This window comes from Solanum lycopersicum, chromosome 6 (genome assembly GCF_036512215.1).
Source record: "Solanum lycopersicum chromosome 6, SLM_r2.1".
Classification (NCBI taxonomy): domain Eukaryota; kingdom Viridiplantae; phylum Streptophyta; class Magnoliopsida; order Solanales; family Solanaceae; genus Solanum; species Solanum lycopersicum.
This window is the reverse complement of record NC_090805.1, coordinates 41,029,003-41,049,345: the sequence shown is the minus strand read 5'-3', so window position 1 is coordinate 41,049,345 and position 20,343 is coordinate 41,029,003. Positions and strand designations below refer to the sequence as shown.

The 20,343-nt window shown below is 31.3% G+C and overlaps 2 protein-coding genes and 2 long non-coding RNA genes across 6 annotated transcripts; 2 read left to right on the top strand and 2 right to left on the bottom strand.

Moving 5' to 3' along the window:
• Positions 1-1,614: 1,614 nt before the first annotated feature.
• On the top strand, positions 1,615-2,826 carry LOC101256008 (uncharacterized). Its single transcript, XR_011221770.1, has 2 exons — positions 1,615-2,161; positions 2,338-2,826. It is a non-coding gene; the product is annotated as an uncharacterized lncRNA (long non-coding RNA).
• A 2,821-nt stretch (positions 2,827-5,647) lies between these two features.
• On the top strand, positions 5,648-10,010 carry LOC101256299 (protein cornichon homolog 4). The gene is made up of 4 exons (XM_004241964.4): positions 5,648-6,077; positions 6,623-6,804; positions 9,346-9,468; positions 9,637-10,010. Exons 1-4 carry the CDS (start codon positions 6,006-6,008, stop codon positions 9,677-9,679), a joined length of 420 nt encoding a protein of 139 aa, XP_004242012.1. The 5' UTR covers positions 5,648-6,005; the 3' UTR covers positions 9,680-10,010.
• Positions 10,011-10,626: 616 nt separating this feature from the next.
• On the bottom strand, positions 10,627-14,310 carry LOC104648088 (uncharacterized). Of its 3 annotated transcripts, none has more exons than XR_011221768.1 (4): positions 13,940-14,292; positions 11,351-11,441; positions 11,074-11,228; positions 10,627-10,969 (listed from the first exon to the last, which is right to left on the bottom strand). It is a non-coding gene; the product is annotated as an uncharacterized lncRNA (long non-coding RNA). The 3 variants fall into 3 exon arrangements; XR_011221767.1 differs by lacking the exon at positions 11,351-11,441 and adding an exon at positions 11,820-11,943 and having other exon boundaries at positions 13,940-14,279; XR_011221769.1 differs by lacking the exon at positions 11,351-11,441 and having other exon boundaries at positions 13,940-14,310.
• A 1,413-nt stretch (positions 14,311-15,723) lies between these two features.
• On the bottom strand, positions 15,724-17,705 carry LOC101256600 (protein DETOXIFICATION 56-like). The gene has a single exon (XM_004241965.5). It carries the CDS (start codon positions 17,570-17,572, stop codon positions 16,109-16,111), a length of 1,464 nt encoding a protein of 487 aa, XP_004242013.1. The 5' UTR covers positions 17,573-17,705; the 3' UTR covers positions 15,724-16,108.
• Positions 17,706-20,343: the final 2,638 nt, after the last annotated feature.

Below are 20,343 nucleotides of genomic sequence, written 5' to 3'. Positions count from 1 at the left end.
TTTATAATGATACAATATTTATAATATTCACGTGGACGCATACACTACAACAAAAATGATCATTAGCGATATTTAATTCTTAATTGCTGCTAAATATGTATTTTTAGTGGCAATTGTCAACCACTTTTTAAAAAATCATTATAATTTTTTCCCGCAATTATTCTATTCCTGACTATGAATAATTTGTGAATCTATTTTTTTCTCCCTAATTATTGATATTCATTCTAATGAAAATCATTATTTCGACTATAAGCTATATATACACATTAATAATATAAATAATTTTCCTTCTAATAAATTTTGTTTGATTGAATTTAGGAATCATCATAAACAAATTGACAAAATAATATTTGACATAACTTTATGTTATGACATTTCTGAATTATTGTTACTAGTACGTAATTATGTATTACGGATATATATAAATACTTGAAGTCATAAATGTTCGTATTTAATCATACACATTTCACTGACCATTTTTTTTTATATTCTTTACAATATTTTGATTATCATGAAAACACTTTAAAAATATATCAAGAATGATCATATATCTACGGAATATGTACATGATAATATATGAATATTTATGAGTTCAAATATTTATACATATTAAAATTATTATATTATTAGTGTGTATAATTTATAGTCAAAATAATGATTTTCATTAGAAAGAATATCCAAAATTTAGAGGGAAAAAAACAATTTTACTGATTATTCATAATCAAGAGTAGAATTATTGCGGAGATTTCTTTAATGATAATACTAAAAAAAAGTGATTAATAAAAGATAAATAGCCAATAGTTCTCTTTATTAGTTAAGATTGATATTGTATTAAAAATTACAATGTATCATTTATCTGAATTTAAAATGTCAATTTCAAGAAATATTTAGTTAAGGAAAACTTTTGATTTCAAAACGAATATAAAAGTGATTTATATATTCATAAAAAAAAGATTTATATAAAAGGGGAAAATGACATGATATGCCTTTTGATTTTGTTATTCAGAGTTGCCATATTTATAAAAGTGATTCATATATATTTTTATACAAATGACTCAGAGTTGTGATATATATATATATATATATATATATATATATATATATATATGAAAGCGAAAAATCATCGTTAAATTATTAAAAAAGACATTCATGTGGGGTATATTTATATATTTTTGTTTGGCCGTCTTTAATTAAATAGGTAATTTGAATAAATTATTTTGACGATCAAATTTATTTGTTTAGAAAATTTATCATATATACCGTCAATATTTCTACAGATATAAAAAATAAATTTTAGTATATTAAAAAAAATAGTTACAATTTTTTCATTATATTTTTCTTTTTTCAATTCCACAATTTATTTATTTTTTTACTTCTTAAAAATTGAAATAATTAAAATAAAAATAAGAAACTCAAATAATAATAATTAGAATTAATTTTTTTAATGGGAAATATATTTATTTAAAATTTAAAAATCAAAAACAGAATCAAATTATTATTTTTATTTCTATTAAATTAAAGAGTATCTTTGTAACCATGAATATATATATATGTAAAAGATATTATGAATCATTTTTATAATGATAAAAATAGACGTGAACCGCTTTTATAAGCAACAAACAAGGGATGAGACCTTTTTCAATAATTTAAATAGCTATGTAGAGGAGTGTGTGGTAATGGTAAATGATAATGTAGCAAATCTTTGAGAGCGACAAAATAATGAAATCTGCAATTTCCTAGAAGCTTCCCGCTAACCATCAACTGAAAATAATTTCATTCAGCCAAATATAAAAATTGATGAATACTGAATCCGATTACAAACTTTTCTTAGATATTCTTCAATTGAGATTTCCTTGAGAAATGAGATTTCAGTCGAAACTCGCTGAAGCACGTACAAATTCAAAAGCCCTTTCGAGTAAAATTGTAACGATACAGAGAAATTCAGCTGCAATAAGTGAACAGAAGCTAGCGAAGCTGTTAGTGAAAGTGAATTTACAGAACAGTGTGGGGCCGGTACATGTCGTAATGTCGCCGGAAAACACCGTCCGGGAGTTGATGAAGGCTGCGATTGAGATTTACGTGAAGGAGAAGCGGCGGCCGTTGTTGCCTAGTAGCGATTCTCGGTGTTACGAGCTTCATTACTCACAGTTTAGTTTGGAGAGTAAGTGCTCTGTTTTTTCTCCAACTTTTTGAAGCATGAATTTTTCAATTGATTCAACGATTTATATATAAACACAATTTTATAGAAGAAGTTGATTCAATTGCACCTGTGTGGCTAGCTGCAATGTCTTATTTGAATTTGACTAATTATTTTTCTTTCATGGTGAGAATGTACAGGCTTAAATCTAGACGAGAAGTTGATGAATTTGGTGTCTCGAAGTTTCTTTCTATGTCGAAAACCAAACTGCCGTCTTAATTCGTCATTGAAAAACAAAACAAAGGGCACTGAGAAACTTCCATTTATTTTAGCGAAGTTCATGGATGTCTTGATACAAATTGTGATAAATCTAAGTAATATTTGGCCAAAATTTCACCCCCAATGGATTTAATCATATATTTTCAACAAATAAAATTTACACTTATTACTTCTCTTTTTGTTGTAATTGATTCTTCTTCTTTTTAGTTTTTGTGTGCAACTTGCGTGTTTTTGGTAAAGTTGCACAAAATGACTATCAATGTTCGATGGAGCTTTCAATGTGATTGAACTCTACTAGTAAAATTTGGTGCAATATGTATTCATCACAATTCACAAGTATTTCAACATTTTATATTTTGTAAGTTAATTAAGCCCAAGTATGCTCAATAAAGAAAATGTGTTATTGAGAATTGGTTTATTGGTCTATTATTGTGAGTAGAGTGTTAATTTTATATACTTTTATTGTTTTTTTGCTATTGGACAAGCAAGTTAACATTTACCAAATGGACAAGTGATATTCAGAATCTTCAATTTCGTTATATACAAATTCAATGATATTGACAATCAATAGTAGATGTGTCGATAGCAAGGATACTCACCCGAATATTTATTTTTGTTGTTGTACTCAATGTTTTTAATGGTTATTTTATCAACCTTAACAAATGTTACTGAGATTGAGGTTAAGGTTTATGCCTTCCTTCGCGTAATTAAGTATTATTTTTAGTAATATACAAATTAAGAGTCTTGTTTAAACTCTTTTAACTGTTTAGTAGATCTTCTCGAAAAAAAGAAAACAAAATGTCAATTTTAGGACATAAATGAAAGGCCTAATACCTTTTTATAATATATACTTTTTAATCTATAATAATATACATTCATCTTTATAATGATTCACTTTTTCGTGAAACAATCTCTCTACGATAATCTACAACAATACATATTCATCATTATAATGATTCACTTTTTTGTGAAACAATCTCTTTATGATAATCTTTATATATATATATAAAAGTCAAGTACCAAACTCTAATTAATCAGAGTTGAAAATAAAATGTTAAAAATGACTAAATAATTTTTTAGGCTGAATCACAGATATCTCGCTCTCTTTAAGGAGATTCAAGTCCATTGCAGCATAACCTACACCGATCCAGTGGTATATCTCTTGAATTGTCTTCTCCAGGATATGACAACTTAATAACGTTGTACAACTCAAGCAACTCCGGATTAGTGGAAGAGTATACAGTAAAACCTCTATAAATTAATGTAGATGGGACCATGAAATTTTATTATTTTATAGAGATATTATTTAATCGATAAATTAATATTTATTAATTTAGAGAATGATTTGAGATTTGGTGAAGGTTAATTTTGATTATAGCAAAATCATTTTATCTTACTAATTTATGTATCTTCTTTATCGATTTCACATAAAAAAATATTATACATAAAGTACAACGAGTATATCAAAATCACTATATCTTACTAATTCAATCTTGTAATATTGTGTTAATAAGAGCTTTCAAGACGTATTATCGAACAAATTTCATCGTAGAATATTAGAATATTATGAAGTACAAACTGATCCAGCAATGATCAATGTTTTGGATGCTATCAATTTTGCAATCCCTATTTGGACAATAAATGTTCAGCAAGAGACAATAACAAATTATTTTCGACATTGTAAAATTCGTTTGGGGGATACAATATCAGAGAATTTGAATGAACCTACTTGTGAAAACGTCATTCATGAACTTGAGGTCATGATTAATGATCTCGATTACAATAGTAAAATGGATGTCAATAACCTGTTGGATCATTGGGCTGAAAATGATACATGTTCAGAGGTCTAGAACTTGGAAGGTATTTTGGATTCCATGGAAAAAAAGCAATATTGATGATGAAGTTGAAGATGATACTATACCTTTGGAACGGTTACTCGTAAGAAAACAATTATCGCATTGAGGACTGTCTACAATTTTATGGTGTAGTTCGAAAAGACAACATTGATGCTCTTAGATGCAATAAGAAAAGTTATAGATGAACTTCAACTAGATTTAAACTTTAAGAAAAACAAAAGACAATATACTCATATTTCACTAAATTATCTTATATATATTTGTATTTTTAAAGAATTATTAATTTATGATATTAATGGGACCAAATATTTATATAGGGGTTTTTTGAAAATATATTATCTTATTATCTTATCGAAATTGGTGACTTTTTCCATTGGCCCAAGTCGGGACCGAACAAAAATATTATATTAGAGAGATTATTAATTTATCAAGTATTAATTTATAGAGGTTTTACTTGTATACGAATACCTTCCTTCAACATATAAATATTCTCTTTTGTATAGTAACATAGTTGAAGACTTAGAATATTTTTTTATATCTCAACTTTCTTTTTCAGTATACTAATCTCAATATACACAATATAACACTTCAAATTTTTCGTTACACTCTTTCTCTTGTATCTCTTCTTTTTCATAATTCAAAGAAAGTCATCAGTATTTATAGGTGAGGATTCTTCCTTATAGATAATGAATAGTAAATTGAGTAAATGAATAGCCCAAATATTATATAATTACAATGTATAATGAGGTAGAATAACGAGTGAAATTAGTGATTGATTATAACAATAATGGTTACAATAGTTACATCATAATAATGAGTACATTCTTATCAACTTATATCTCTAACATATGTACTCAATACTTTAGTTTTAATATTAAAATACATAAACACCAATAAAATTCAAATTACATCTCCTAAGTTGAAAATTGTAACCGATAATGAAGATTAGAGTGAATTTGACCCTACTACACCATGAGAAGAATCAACTGCAACATATTCTTTCTTGAGGATTATTTACAAAATAACAATAATACGTAATTTTAAATTAATAATTTTTTTAATATTTTGAAATATGAATATAAAAAAATAAATATATTTAAAATTTTTTTAATTACTCAATTGATTGAATATTTAAATTTTCACAAAAATAAAGAAATTGACATTTCAGTAAGACTTGATAATAAACTAAGCTTTTTTAAATATATAAAAGATGAAATATTAGTATATCATTTTGTTCATTCGATAAATAATGATTTTTTTTTTACATATGTTATTAAAGAAAATCCTTTATGAAGTTTATTAAATAGTATATGAAAGTTAGTATATATTTTAATGTCGCTTTGATTTAATACAAACTCTAATTTAATTTTTTTATATCGATTTGATTTGTGTACCCTGAAATTTTTTTTCATCTTTCTTAAAAAAATAATGTGTTTGGCTTTGAAAAAAAAATATGTACTGAATTTTATTTTTTTTTGGCACAAAAGGTTTTTTTTTTTCATCTATAGCAAAGCCTCGCTCACACCGGTCAAAGTTCCGAGCGAGACACACCAACTGCTCCGGCTCCGGCTACGGCTACAAAGTGGATCGTTACTTCAGCTTGAAAATTGGAATCGCCTTTTCGTCCGATTCGTTGCTTGCTGCCAGGAAGCACCGGGGGCGCATCACGCACCTGGCCCTATTAATCTTCCTTCTTCATCCAATTGATTTGTGGAGCTAATAAGAGGAGAAAAATGGCTGATGTTTGGGCATGGCTTCTCTTCTTCTTCATTCTCATTGCTCTCCTTGTCATGGTTGTTTTTCAGGTCTATATCCTAAATCCTACTCTTTCCACTTATTTTCTTTTATCTTGTATTAGATTGAAAATTAGGGGTTTAGTTAAGTTCAGTGTTTGAAAATTTTGACAATGCAAACCTGAGATTCGTGATGCATTAGTTTCCATACTGAACTTAAGCTGGATAAATAACGATTCTGGTCTTATTCAACTATCTCCTATACAATTATTGGTCTTGATGGAGTTTCATATAGGGGGCTTGTCTGATGTATAAATATGCGTTGCCTACTTCGATGCTTTAAATTATATCATATCTGAGGGTTTCAGGAGAAAGATTTTACATCCTCCTAATTTTTTTATAAAGACATCCTATATATACACAAACATATATGTTTATATTAATTTGGATAAGAACCATGAACTGTAAACTGCTCAGCAACAACACATACTTGTTAGGTAGCTTCTACAATCTATGTCTTCTGTTGAATATAGCATGCATAGAACTGCAGTGAAGTTGTATCTTTTTCTTTTTCTGTATCTAAGATGAAGAAGTCTGACATTTGAAATGTGTTACAGCTGATGTGCTTATCAGATTTGGAGTTTGATTATATCAACCCATACGACTCTGCATCTCGTATAAATGCAGTTGTTTTACCTGAGTTCATCACACAAGGAGTTCTGTGCTTGCTCTATTTGATAACAGGGCATTGGGTCATGGCACTTCTATGTGTTCCATATATGTACTACAATTACAGATTGTAAGTTTCTGCTCGTCTTTTTGCTTTATGGCTGCACTGCAAATGAAATTATGATTTGATCCAATTCAGATCATCTTATCCATGGATAGCACATTAGTTGTTATAGCATGCTTATGAGATCTTAAATGTGTTTTAGAAATGATATTTGATTTTCTTCCTCCATTATGCTCACTTTCTTTCCTTAGCATTGATAGTTTTCTTGGAATTTTTAATTGTCAATAAACTGTTAAACAGAAATCTGGCATATGTTTCTTTACAGTAGTGAAATTTGGTTTATCCACTTCATGAGCAGTACTAAATTGTCTAGAAGCGACTCCTTTTTTTTTCAGCTTGGCATTCTACTTGTCTTTCGTTTTAAATTGTCGTATTACACAATTCAATATGGTATAAAAGTTGGTAGAGTTCTTGAACTCGAGACTCACCCCCATCTATCAATCAAAAATTTCACGTGCTTGCTGCTATCCTAAATTATAAACAAAACTATTCCCAATTTAGTTATTTATGCTTTATAGATGAGTTGGTAGATACAATTCAACAACGAATTTTCTGTGTAGGTAGTGTGTGGATTTTTTGTGACATGGAGTTATTTTCTAGTGTCAAGGTTATCAGCAAATCTAGGGTGTCTGACAATTTCGTTACTCAGATTTGCAATTGTGTGATTTGAGCAGGCTCAGATTAGCATGCGTGGTCTTCTTTGTTCCAATTTCACATTGCTCAATTCTTAAACCTACTCACCACATTGAACCTTAATGAACCCTTGTAATTTAGTCTCAAAGCTTGAGTGTTCCTCATGTACTGTTAGGACTCTGAAAGCCCAGTTGCTTATTTTTTGGTTGACATACTGTTGGTATGTCCACGAGGCAGAGTGGGACTTTTGAGCAAATTCAAGCTACAACATGACAATTTAGGTTCCATGTTATTAACATATGATATTATGTTAATTTACGAAGCTAACAAGGAAAATAACCGAAAATTTGACTGTCGAAAAACACTCTAGAGAATTAGAGTTTAAGGATAGGTAAAAGTAAGATAGAATATATTTGCAACTGCAAGTTCATTCTCATAAGAAGAAATAAAGGTGAGATTAGTGGGGATTATGATACCTAAATGCAAATTATTAGCTCAGACTTGATCTTCCAAGAGAATGGGCATGGTGATGAAGAAGTAACATATAGAGTTACAATGAGATGACTGAAATAGGGTATTACAGGATCATCTGTGATAGTCTGATCGAGAAGTACCAATCGAAGTGAAAATTCAAGTTTTATAAGCAGTTGTGAAGTTTCTCAATGGTATATGTGAGTGAACGATTTGCCTAAAATGTACAATGTAACAAGAGTGATAAAAAACATGAATGTTAAAGATGGATGTCCAACAAGTGCAGAGGATACAAGATGGAGAAAATTTTACCTTTCTCCCCTTCTCAACCCTAAAATACATATGCCTGCTAAGCGCTTCATATCCTTAACCTGTGATCACTTGAAGTTGGTTCGAACTTGCTTGGAACAAAATATGATGAAAATGTAAGATTTATTGTTAGGTGTATCTTGTTTGGAACAACTTAATCTGTTTGATGTTAGTAAGACATTGTGTAGAGTTGGTCAGCTTGGCCAAGTTAAGGCACTGGTGCCGGTTCACCCTGCCAAGAATTTGGGGGGTGTCACTTATAGACCTTACAAAATAGGTGATATCAAAGATTATTATTTAAGTCATTGTTGGCATACTAACATTAGGTCAGGCGTTTACTAGAAGTCAGGACCTAGAGAACTCTAGTTCTAGAAAGCTATATTTCATTGCAAAAATATCGAGTAGTGGAAAGGAATGGGTCCAAACAGGGGAAATAGGTAGAGAGAAGTCGTATGAGCCGAGTTTTTTGAAAATGGAGGGCTTTTACTGATACCACCTAATAGATTAATTCAGAGATGAAACTAATACGTTTTCATGTGCTTGGCTGATTTTGTTAGTTAGTCTTTTGCTTATTTGTCTATCCCTCTTGTAAAAAAAAGGTTTCCAGTTGAGCCTTTTTAAGTTTTACCGCAACAAAGAAATGGTAAAATTACTTTAAATATTGCTAGTATCTTTTATTATTGCTTACAATTTATTGATGAAGCAAGTCCGGGGGGGGGGGGGGGGGGGCAATTTGCTATATGAAACTAGAGGAAAAACTAATTTCAAGTACTGTAAGGGTGGACAAAAAGGTAGTCGTATAGGCTGGAATGAGTCAATGTTTGGTAGAACATTGGAGGTCCACCAAAAAGCTGGTACTTATTTGCTAAAATACAGTGTAGATATAACCAATACTAAGTGGTTAAAGGATCTACATTACATCCCAGCTGAAACTGTAGCAGTCCTTTTCCATCCTAACGTTACCCTCTCTTCAAATGCATTCAAAGTGACTCATATACTTGTATTCATTGATTTTATATGAGGGAAGTTGTTTGTGCTTGATTCAGTGATTGAGATTTACTAGATATTAAACATATCTAATATTGCTGATGTGTTTCATCAAATTAAATTTCTTATGTTTGCTTCATGCTCTAGGTACACGAGAAGGCAGCACCTTGTTGATGTGACAGAGATTTTTAATCTGCTTAATTGGGAAAAGAAACAGCGGCTTTTCAAACTAGGCTATATCGTCCTTCTCCTCTTCATATCATTATTTTGGTGAGTAGTTAAATAGTGCTCATATCCAAATTTCTGTGAATAAGATATGACTTATGGTACAAACGTAGGCATCCTTTTTTGTTCTTTTTATTGTGGTTTAGAAGCCCACAATTTGTTACGGAAGTTCTTATAAGTAAGACTCTTCTTGACCAAGACTATATTCTACAGGTTAATTTACAGTGCCTTGGAGGATGATGAAGAGTCCCTATAGGTTCTATTTCTGCTGCATTTGCTCATTTATGCTGGCTTGTTCTAGTTCATTATTCTTGAATGTTCAGGGTTTAGAATAGCAGATTTGATCGCAGATTTGAAGCTCTCCTGTCCCCCTCCCTATTCAATTTCCAAGCAAGTGCAGGTTTTCGGGTTCTACATATGTACTGCAGGGTGTGATTTTGAGTAACATAGTACCTTCAAACTAAAATCCCACTGTGCTGCATTGAACATGCTCTTCTGTAAGCTTATGTTCATTTGTTTTTGCTGTCCATTAACGCTACATTGCTAATTCATGGTGCTATTAGTAGGATTGAAAATCTTTTTCTTTATACCGTCTCGTGATGTTGAACAAATGAAACGCAGAAAACTGAATGAACTGATATATTAGTTGATGTTCTTTCGATAAAAGCAAAAAACTGTGAAGGTTGAATTTAATGAAATGATGGGTACTTAAGAACAAGTGTTGTTGTAATAGGTTATCGACATGTGTTTGAAATTGATATGGAACGGAGTAGTAATGTTCAACAAAAACATTAAAATTATGTAGCATAGAACTTGCAATTAACATGTGTTTTTATAAAACTTCACATGAAAGATAAAATGAAAAATATAAAATTAAATGTTTACCAATATGACGAATAAAAAAAGAAAAATGCCACATAAATTGAAATAATAAAGTATCGACTTAATTTTATACTGTGTGCCATATGCACATTCCTTGCGTTAAAGTTTTACTAATCACAATGTTGTGAAAATCTTTAAACACGAAGGAAACGATAAAAAGCGACGACAAAACAGTAAAGACCATGAAGATGTAGAAGTGTTTTATCATCAGCTCATGGGACAATGTTCACAAGGTATAAAATATATACGTCTAGCAAGTAAACACTCCAAGTACATTGAATATATACGTCTAGATACCTCAATTCGCCTTCACTATGTCACTTGAACACTCCAACCTGCAAAAATGATCATATAGACACTTATAGAATTCATGTGATACATCATTGTGTCTCCAGGAAACCAAAGTGGGGATGAGTTGGAGTTTGTTACTTTTTTGTATTGAAGGCCTAATTAATCCGTTAACGCTACCCACTAGAAATCACAAAAATCGACTGTGCCCTTCACAGCAGGATCTTAAGGTACATGAGTTCTTTAAATAAAGGTGGACAAGATAAAGATTCTGAAAACTAGTTCAGATTACTAAAAAGACCTGACTAGGAAGGGAATGATGATATGCAGCTCACGTCTGCTCATGCTAATTTTCAGGAAGGATTCCCAGAATAATCTGCTTCATAGCAACAAAGAGAAATATGTCAATTTATTATAACTGAACAAAGTGCTTCATATTGCATAAATAGCACACTGTGTAAACGAGAATCAATTCAATACCTGCACAGGACTGGCAGCTACCAATTGACTGTCGATCCGACCACCAATGACACGTCCCTCCCTCGGGGCTTAATAGAGACAGACTCATTCCACCAGATAAGTTTTCTCATTCCTCCAGCATATGATCCAGCGGAAGTAAGTAAATCATACCGGCCCTATACGAAGAATGGAAGAGGAAGTTTAAACGCAAATGTCAACCAAGACAACAAACTGACAGAGAAGTCATGTTTCATCTATAATTCCTATCACAAACCGATTTGAGGGACTTGGATGATACCATTGTCTACAGGTACAAGAAAACGCACGTCCATGCCCAAGGCAGTCAAAGAATGAAAACTATTTGTTTTAAGGTAACAAAAGCACCGCGCCTTCAAATGAAAGGAAGTGCACCAATAAGATCAATGTCATCAATCTGATAAGTCTTTCACATTATTATAAAAATATCTATTAGTTTCCAAAATTAACCTATATTTGTATCTATAGATAAAATTGAAAAAAGGAAGAATAAAAAGTTTTAATATTTAAGAGACTACTTAGGCTAAATATTTCATCAATAACATTTCCCGACACCTAATTACCAGAATTGCATAGTACTACATCATTTGATAGGCCAAGAAAGAATACCATACAATGGAACTTCACGTGTAGAAGCAATCATCAAATGTACATGGCTCTTCAAAATGATATTGGCACAAGATAATCAGAAGATTTAACCATAAAAAGAGCAAAGTAATAAGATGCAACACCTCAAATGTCACTTTACCACCAGAAGTATCTGTTTGATGAAATGTGACACTAGAGATTACACCAGTTGCTGAGAGAATACACATTGACCGAGACCCTTGTTGAAAAAATGATAAAACCTTCATGCTGACATCCAAAATAATTAATCGAAATATGAGCAATTTGTTATAGAGATATATTGGCAAATAGTCAATTCACAGTGGTAGGTTAAATTGCATTTCGTTGTTCAGGAAAAAACATGCATGCACTATCCAGGTATTACAACTTTTTTGAACACCCATCAAGTTTATAACCCATTAAATGAAACAATTTGGAGAAAAAAAGATCTGGTATAACTAGCAATGTAAAAGAGATGCATCATATAAACTTAAAGAAAGACGAGAGTGGAATTGCAAATGCAACTCATATCATGCTATAAAGAGAACTTTCATAGGTATGAACATTTTTTACAAGACTTCCAAAGATACAATATACCTCTCCAGTATTAACCGTGAATACTATGTAATGTAAAGTGAAAGTAAGTATATCATACCAGCCCTACAGAAACAATGGAAGAGGAAGTTTTTACGCAAATGTCAACCAAGACAATAAACTGACAGAGAAATCTTGTTTCATCAATAATGCCTATCACAAACCGATTTGAGGGACTTGGATGATAGCATAGTCTACATGTACAAGAAAACGCACATCCATGCCCAAGGCAGTCAAAGAATGAAAACAAAGTTTTAAGGTAACAAAAGCACTGTGCCTTCAAATGAAAGAAAGTGCACCAATAAGATCAATGCCTTCAATCTGATTAGTTTTCACATTATTATAAAAATATCTATTAGTTTCCAAAATTAACCTATATTTATATCAAAAGATGAAACTGAAAAATGGAAGAATAAAAAAGTTTAGAAATTTGCGCGAGTACTTAGGCTAAATAACATTTAGAAAAATCAAGAAGCTAGAATGAGTAAGTGTGCACCATATTATGCAGAACACCAAACATATTACTTCTTCGGGAGAAAGTATTGCCTATAAAGTTAGCTTCCAAGACAAATAAATATCACGAGAACTTGTGAATTAATTAGATAAATCTAGTTAAAACAAAATCACGTGTACAGAGATTATCACACTTTTACGAATTAAATGTGACATAAATTAGTGTAATTATAGCATAATCACTAATGCCCATCATGGTCAGGATTGATTTTAGTACACTATTTAAAATGAAATCTACTTCCTAGAAAATATTTATAGAATTTAAATGTTTTCAAAATAATAACAACTTTGTAATTTTTCACCAATGAGTACTTAATTTCACAATCTCAACTCCTAAATAGGTTTGAATGATGCACAAAAGACAACTTTCAGGGTCAGACTTATACGCAAAATAAGGTACTGGGTAATATGCACCTCTTAGGTCAAATTTTATATTAGTTAGGGCTTAGATACAAACTTCTACATCACGAGGATACTCGGACAGATCCATAATGGAGAACAACAGTATAGTATACCTATATGAAATGTTGACCTCAAAGAAAAAAATGTTTTGGTTCTCCAAACAAGAGTAGTGACGGTACACTTGGGACAAAGGTATGAAGAAAGAAGAAAGATATCTGTTTATTCAAGTAAGGAACTTCCAAAAACTTTATTTACTTAGAAGTCACAGTAAGAAGTAAAAGTTGTTATATATTATGGAGGTTCAAACTAAATCCTTCCATTCATCATTACGCCATAGATGAATGTACTTGTTTCATTTGTTCTATTACTAGAAATAGGAGGATTACTATACCAAAACTAAAAAATCGACTTCTACAGTTACACTCACGTTCAAGTGACACCTACAAGTTCAAGATTCCCAATTCTAAGACCAACCCAAAAAAAACCCCATCCTTTGACATACAATACTTATTCATATCGAGTGTTTATACCTAACTGACCAATTAACAGAAGAATCAACAAATCAGAGGGAAAATGCATGTTACATAACCATGGTTAAATTTTAACAAAATATATGCGAGATCAGACGTGTCTCTTGTATTCATTGGTTTGACATAAACAACAGATGCAATGCAGAATTGAAAAAAGAAAAGAAAATAAGTAGTACTAATCTAAAAGTTATGTTTTCAATCTTTACCTGACTTCTCATTTCTCAACATCAACTTGGGCTGATACAACTGTAATAGCTGACCCAACTGGCTGGACTTTCGCCTAAAAATCAATCACCTGAGAAAAGGTGCGACGGATGAAATTGGCGTGGCCACTGACCCTTTTGGTCCATTATTTCTGGGTCTACCTCGCTTCTTCTTTGGGAGTGGTCACTGCCGTGCTGCACCCGACTGGGTTGCTGCTCCTGGTTGAGCAGATCCAGTCATGTGATAGTCTGATGAAGCATCTGAAGCCGCCATTGTTAACTCTACAGCTAAGCATGCGCAACTAACGGCAACCATCAAATTTTACAAAATTCTGCTAAGCTTAAAAAGGCTAATTTGGGTTAATTTTCAGATTGTCCGAATCACACTATTCAAGGAAGAATAAGTAAAGAAGAGAACTAAAATGCCCCTAAAATATTGCAATATACTCTTCATTTACCTATTTGATTAAAAATATATATCTAATTAATTCTTTCCTATTTATGTCCTTTGACGGATAATTAACATTGAATGTAATATATATATATTGAATGACATTTTATTATTGGTGTAATTTAAATTTCAATCAATAAATAAAATTATCAAAATTAACCTTCTACGGTTGGTATGTTGCAAAAATTGAATTTCTAATTTCATATTTTAATTTCATTTCGAGGACCAGATATGTTTTAGGGTTCTTTTAAATTAAATCAGGACTAAGGAACCAAAGACTACTTCAACCTGTATAGTTGAAACTAAGGCTCACCAGATCGGATTGTTTAGGTACCATTTCAGTCCGTTCCGACCCAATAGTCTTCCGGATGAAATGGGACACCATGAACCGATACTCAAAACGGCACAGTATCACAATTTGATATAGGTATATCGATATCGATTTATCATGGTTCCATTTCGGTTTGGTTCCAATTAGTTATTTTTTATAAATTAATTTATCTTTTATAATTTATATATAGGCATATTTTCAAAACAAATGAAATTAGGCTCAAAACATTGAAGTCTTGAAAACTTAAGCTCAAAAATTTACGAAAACAAAAAACTTTAATAAACTTTACTTACAAACTTAATTACTTCATGGTAAAAATTTAAAAAATATCTTTAAAATAAACTCAAGTAAATTTACATTATAAATCCAAAACTAGTAAACTTAAAAAAAAAAAAGATATTCATATTTTCGTAATTCAAAATAACTAAAAAAAAATATTATTATTTTTTGAAATAGCTACATATATCGTATTGTTTATCCTTATTCCGCTCCATACCAATTCTATCCCGATATATAGTGGGACAGGACGGAACTAAGTAGCCACACCGGTACTGGTCAACAAATCGATCAACCCGTCCTATTGCGATTCAATACCGATCCATTCCGATCCGGTATGGTGCCCAGTCTTAGTAGAAACTTCACATGTTCTGGAGTTCTAGTAAGTAGTAAGAATTTTAAGTTCAAACAAATCTTGCTATAAAATTTAAACTAATTCAATTAAAATTTTAGGATATTGCCATGGAATTCCGGTAAAAATCATGGAGTTTAGACAAAACATGAGTTCCAAAAAGTCCAAGTGCACTCTATCAAAACATTTTGAACAGGACATGTTCAGATAATTTTTAACTTTAGTAAATTGTGTTGGAGTTTTACATGTAAAAGTAAAAATTTCAGCCTGTTGTGTTAGAATTATTATGTCTTAGCTGTAGTATGGTTATCCAAGTTTCATTTTCTTGTTAAAAAAGTGACTAAATTTTGTATAGTTTTGAAGTTTAGATTCTGTGCTTTACTTGGCATTTTATATTATTCCATTCAGTCACTAAAGGTGTCGTTCATATTTCTCAGATAATATACATGGACTGCTAGCTTAGAAATAAGCTTCTCCCATTAGAACATACAATCAAGTCATATGATCATAGTATTCGAGGTGAGCGTATGCTGACACTATAGTCATGAGCTTAAGACACGTGTTCGAGTTCTTTGAAAATATGAGTTCAAACCTAAATATTCATACTACTTATTTCAAAAGCCTTTTCACATATTTATCTACCGTGTATGTTGAACATCATGGTTCGAATGAACTTAGTCCTAACATTCTAGCTCCACCGGTGTATTTCAACATCATGGTTCGAATGAACTTACTCCTGACATTCTAGCTCCACCTCTGAATTCACGAGCCATTTTCTTTAACCACCGATGAAGTTTTCCGATCATCATCATCATCTCTACCACCTTCTTCTTGGTTGCAGGCAAGCATATGTGCTTTATTAGCTTCTCCAACCCAATCAATCCTAGCAATCAACCCCAACAACAGGGCCAAACAAGCAACAACTCCAACCATGAACCCTATCAACAATCCTGCAAGGCCAAGTTGAACCTTGAAAGCCAAAATCACCCCCAATGGCAAGGCCAGAAGGTAAAATCCACTGATATAAGCATATGTCCCAAGCCAAGGACGCGCTGTCCCACGAACAATTCCTCCACAAACTGCTAAAGGGAAGTTAACAACTTCAATTAAGGCCATTAGCAACATGATCCTTTTCACACCTCTAATTACCCCTTTGTCATGGCTAAACAGAGGACCCCAAATTCCTCTTGCTGCTGCCATAACTGAGCCGCCGAACAGGCCTGAGACGATACTCAAGCCTAACGACACATATGCTGCCCTGTAAGCAAGGCGGGAACTATCTGCACCTAGCTCATTAGAAACACGAATGGATGCACATGTCGCGAGTGAGAGCATAACAGAGTAAATCAAATAATCAAAGTTCAACACAATTGCTATAACCCCAACTGCTTGTTTAGCATTCGGGAGTCGCCCTGTTAGCAAAACCAAAATCTCGTAGCACCACCATTCGAGGCAAGTTGTAAGGCAACATGGTCCACATAGTTTGATTAATCTGATCCAATCAAGAATCCCCTGTTCCCACCAGCCTCCTTCGTTCCACTTTCCGCCCTTTCTCTTCTCTGATATTACAATAAAAATAACCAAAGGAATCATGATCAATAAATCTGTTATCCAATACGCCATTGAAACTCCTTCTAGCCCTTTATTCATCGAAAGTAGCACGTTTATTGGTATATGCAGAGCAACCCCCAAAGCAGAGGTTAACATAATTGGGATTGTAACATTTTGTGTACTCAAATAAGCTTTCAATGGACACAAAAAAGATGTGATCACCAAATCAGGGAGAAGATAAACAAGATACTTTTTAGCTACCATTGAAATCTCTTCTTGCTGGCCAAACTTAATGAGGATCTTGTCAACATTAAGCCACAAGCAAGAAATAGGAATTGAGACAACAAGTAACAAAGAAACAAACATGACAAGAGTCTTGTGAAGTAACTTAAAATTCTTGGCTCCAAAGGCTTGTCCACAAATAGGCTCCATAGCACCACTTAGTCCATTCAAGACTGAGAATCCAGTCACGTTCGCGAATGTAAAACCAAGTGTGGCTCCAGCTAAAGAAAGCTCACCAAGCCTACCGAGGAACGCAGTTGTGATGGCTATTTTTGCAAACCATGTGAAGTTCATAGCCATCAGAGGGAGTACAATGTCCCCTTGCAATTTCATTTCTAAAAGGGCATTTTGTATGAGATTTTGTGGCCATTTTTTGGTCATTGATTCAGGCATAGTAGTGTTGGTATTTGCAATATTAGTGATGTTACACAAGAATGGTTAGTTTTTAAATAGCATAAGTTTTTGTGGAGGAGTTGGTGATATTAAAAAAATGGATTTTCTTGTAACTGCCAATTGAAGAAAGAAAACCAATAAATAGAGGGAAATTTTTGGTGGGGAATTTATAGTGCATGATGAGAATGCAAAGGTAAATCAAAAAGGAGTATTGCTAAAAAGAAGAAAATAACACATGGCTCACAAATCTTTATGAAAGATTAACTGTTTTTTCTCATGTTGTGTTTGCTGAGTTGGAAAATGATTTCGAAAAAAATTATAAATAATAATAATAGTAACTCGGAGAGCGTTTTGATTAATATTTTTATTTTGATTAATTCGAGACAACATCTTGAACATGAATAATACAATATAAGGGACTAACATTGGGTACATCAAAACTTGAAATGAATCTGACTTTAACATCATATTTAAAAAAATGGACCTCAAGGTTGACAATTGTCAATCATATCGGGAGATCAATTTTCTATCCTAAAACTGTCGTGGGACTTGATCATTCTTTTTTGAACCTCTAATCGTCTCGATAATGAAAGTAATTCATGTTTCATGAACAATCAACATGCTTTTGAGCCATAGGCCCAAGGCCTAATTTAACAATCACATGATAGACCAACGGTAGAAATGGAGAATAATGTGGGACAAGATTTCAATTTGAAATTATAGGTAATCGGTGCAGATAAATTCTCACATGTTTTCTTAAAGATTCAATGGTAGCTTTTGTAACCGAAAAATTCGATTATCACATGAAACATGTACATATTAAATACATAGCTGAAAGAAGTAGGCTTAATCAGAGAAAAAGAGTGAACAGAATAAGATAAGTTAAAAGAGGTTTTGGCACCATTCAACTTTCTTAATTATGAAAAGAAGGTATCAAATTGGGGTACTTTCTCGTTTTAACACTCTTCAAAAAAAGAATGTTAAAATTAATAGTTACTTTTTATTTTACCCTTTTTAATTATTGTTAAAGTACTCTATGGAGAGACCAAACATACATCATGATAATTACTACTAACCAAGTAATGCAAAGCAAATAACGTTTTTTGAACTCATCATATAAAAAATCTAAATGAAGGGTAAAAGTGGAGAAAATTTTAAAAATTATTGTTGAAGATTGAGCAATTAAGTTTAGGCATACTTCCTCCGTTTATTTTTATTTGTCATGTTACACTTTTCAAAAGTCAATTTGATTAATTTTCACACTTAAATTAAATTACATTAATTCGGTATTTTAAACAAATTTGATTGTAATCCGTATTGAAGAACTAGTTATTACTATTATTGACTAATTGATTGATCTTTATAAAATTTTATGTATTTAAAAATTTTGTTATCACAAAGATTTATTACAAAAGGAACATTAATATCAGTGACTTATCAATCATCAGTATCTTGTTTATAAATTATGAATTATGAATTACTCACTTGATAAGATTGTATAAAAAAAAATTGAAAAATTTTAATAACTTTTAGAATTTTTATATTTATGAGAAAAATACAATTTTTTTTAAAAAAAATATAAATTATATATTTAAATCAATTTAAAGTCAAATTATAATTTTATATCGCATGTCCAATACCCGCTAGCTAGTATATATATTCTTAAGCAAATGACCACTTCCCAAACTCCAATAATACAAACAAATTAAAAATATGCACTCTCTATAGTCTATATAGATACTATATTATATTTATATTAGTAAATATATATTTTAAAAGACAGAGTCACAATCATTCAACATTCTTCATTCTTTATGAGCGGATAGATTAAACTAACAAAAACACATTTCTATCGCGAAGAATCAGAGTAGTTGCAATTATAACGGTATGAAATCATGATCAATTATTCTCTAATCTAATCTTAATTATTTGTCGAAAAGTAGCACTAGTTTGGTTGTGAGTGTAATTGTAAGCTAATAATATTGTTTCAGATGGTATTGTGCGTTTACAATCTTATGCGCACTAATCTTGATTATTTAATTAACTCTAAAAGATGTATCCCTCTTAATCATTGTTTTATGCTTTATTATATAAATATATATTATATGTGGAATAATGGAAGATCTATTGATGATTAAGAATAACTTAAAGGACCTCCCAACTGCAAATTGAGTGGAAATTCCTGATAACAAATAAATGTAACTGAAGAAAAGATTTTATTCGAATGGATCAAAAATGGAATCAAGTAGAATTTTTAAGAAAGAAACGCTAAAACTCAACCGACCTTGTCCGGCGCAGCGTAACAAGAATTTTGATCGAGAGATGTTTAAAATATATAGAATCAAAATTAAATAGAAGTTAAGGAGGATTAATATGATATATATATATATATATATATAACATGATATATATACATACACATTAAAAAATATTTATATATGACTACGGTGTAATTTTTCAACGATGGATATTGATCGCCACCCTTATCTGTCGGGTTGTCAATCGAAAAAAAAAATGACACACTTTCATTAGTTATTTCATGCAAAATATAAAAAAACTCAGAAAAAGATTTTTTTTAAAAACGTTGTTCATTCATTAATTTTTTTAATTATTTTTACATAAAAAGTAACAAAACGAACATCAATTTTTTAAAATGCAAAACTGCAATTGGGGAGCATAAATAAAAAAATAATAATTTCAAAATATTAAATACTTTTTTGCTGAAATAGTACATAAAAAAATGGGATTAAAGGATTACAAATGAAACAAGA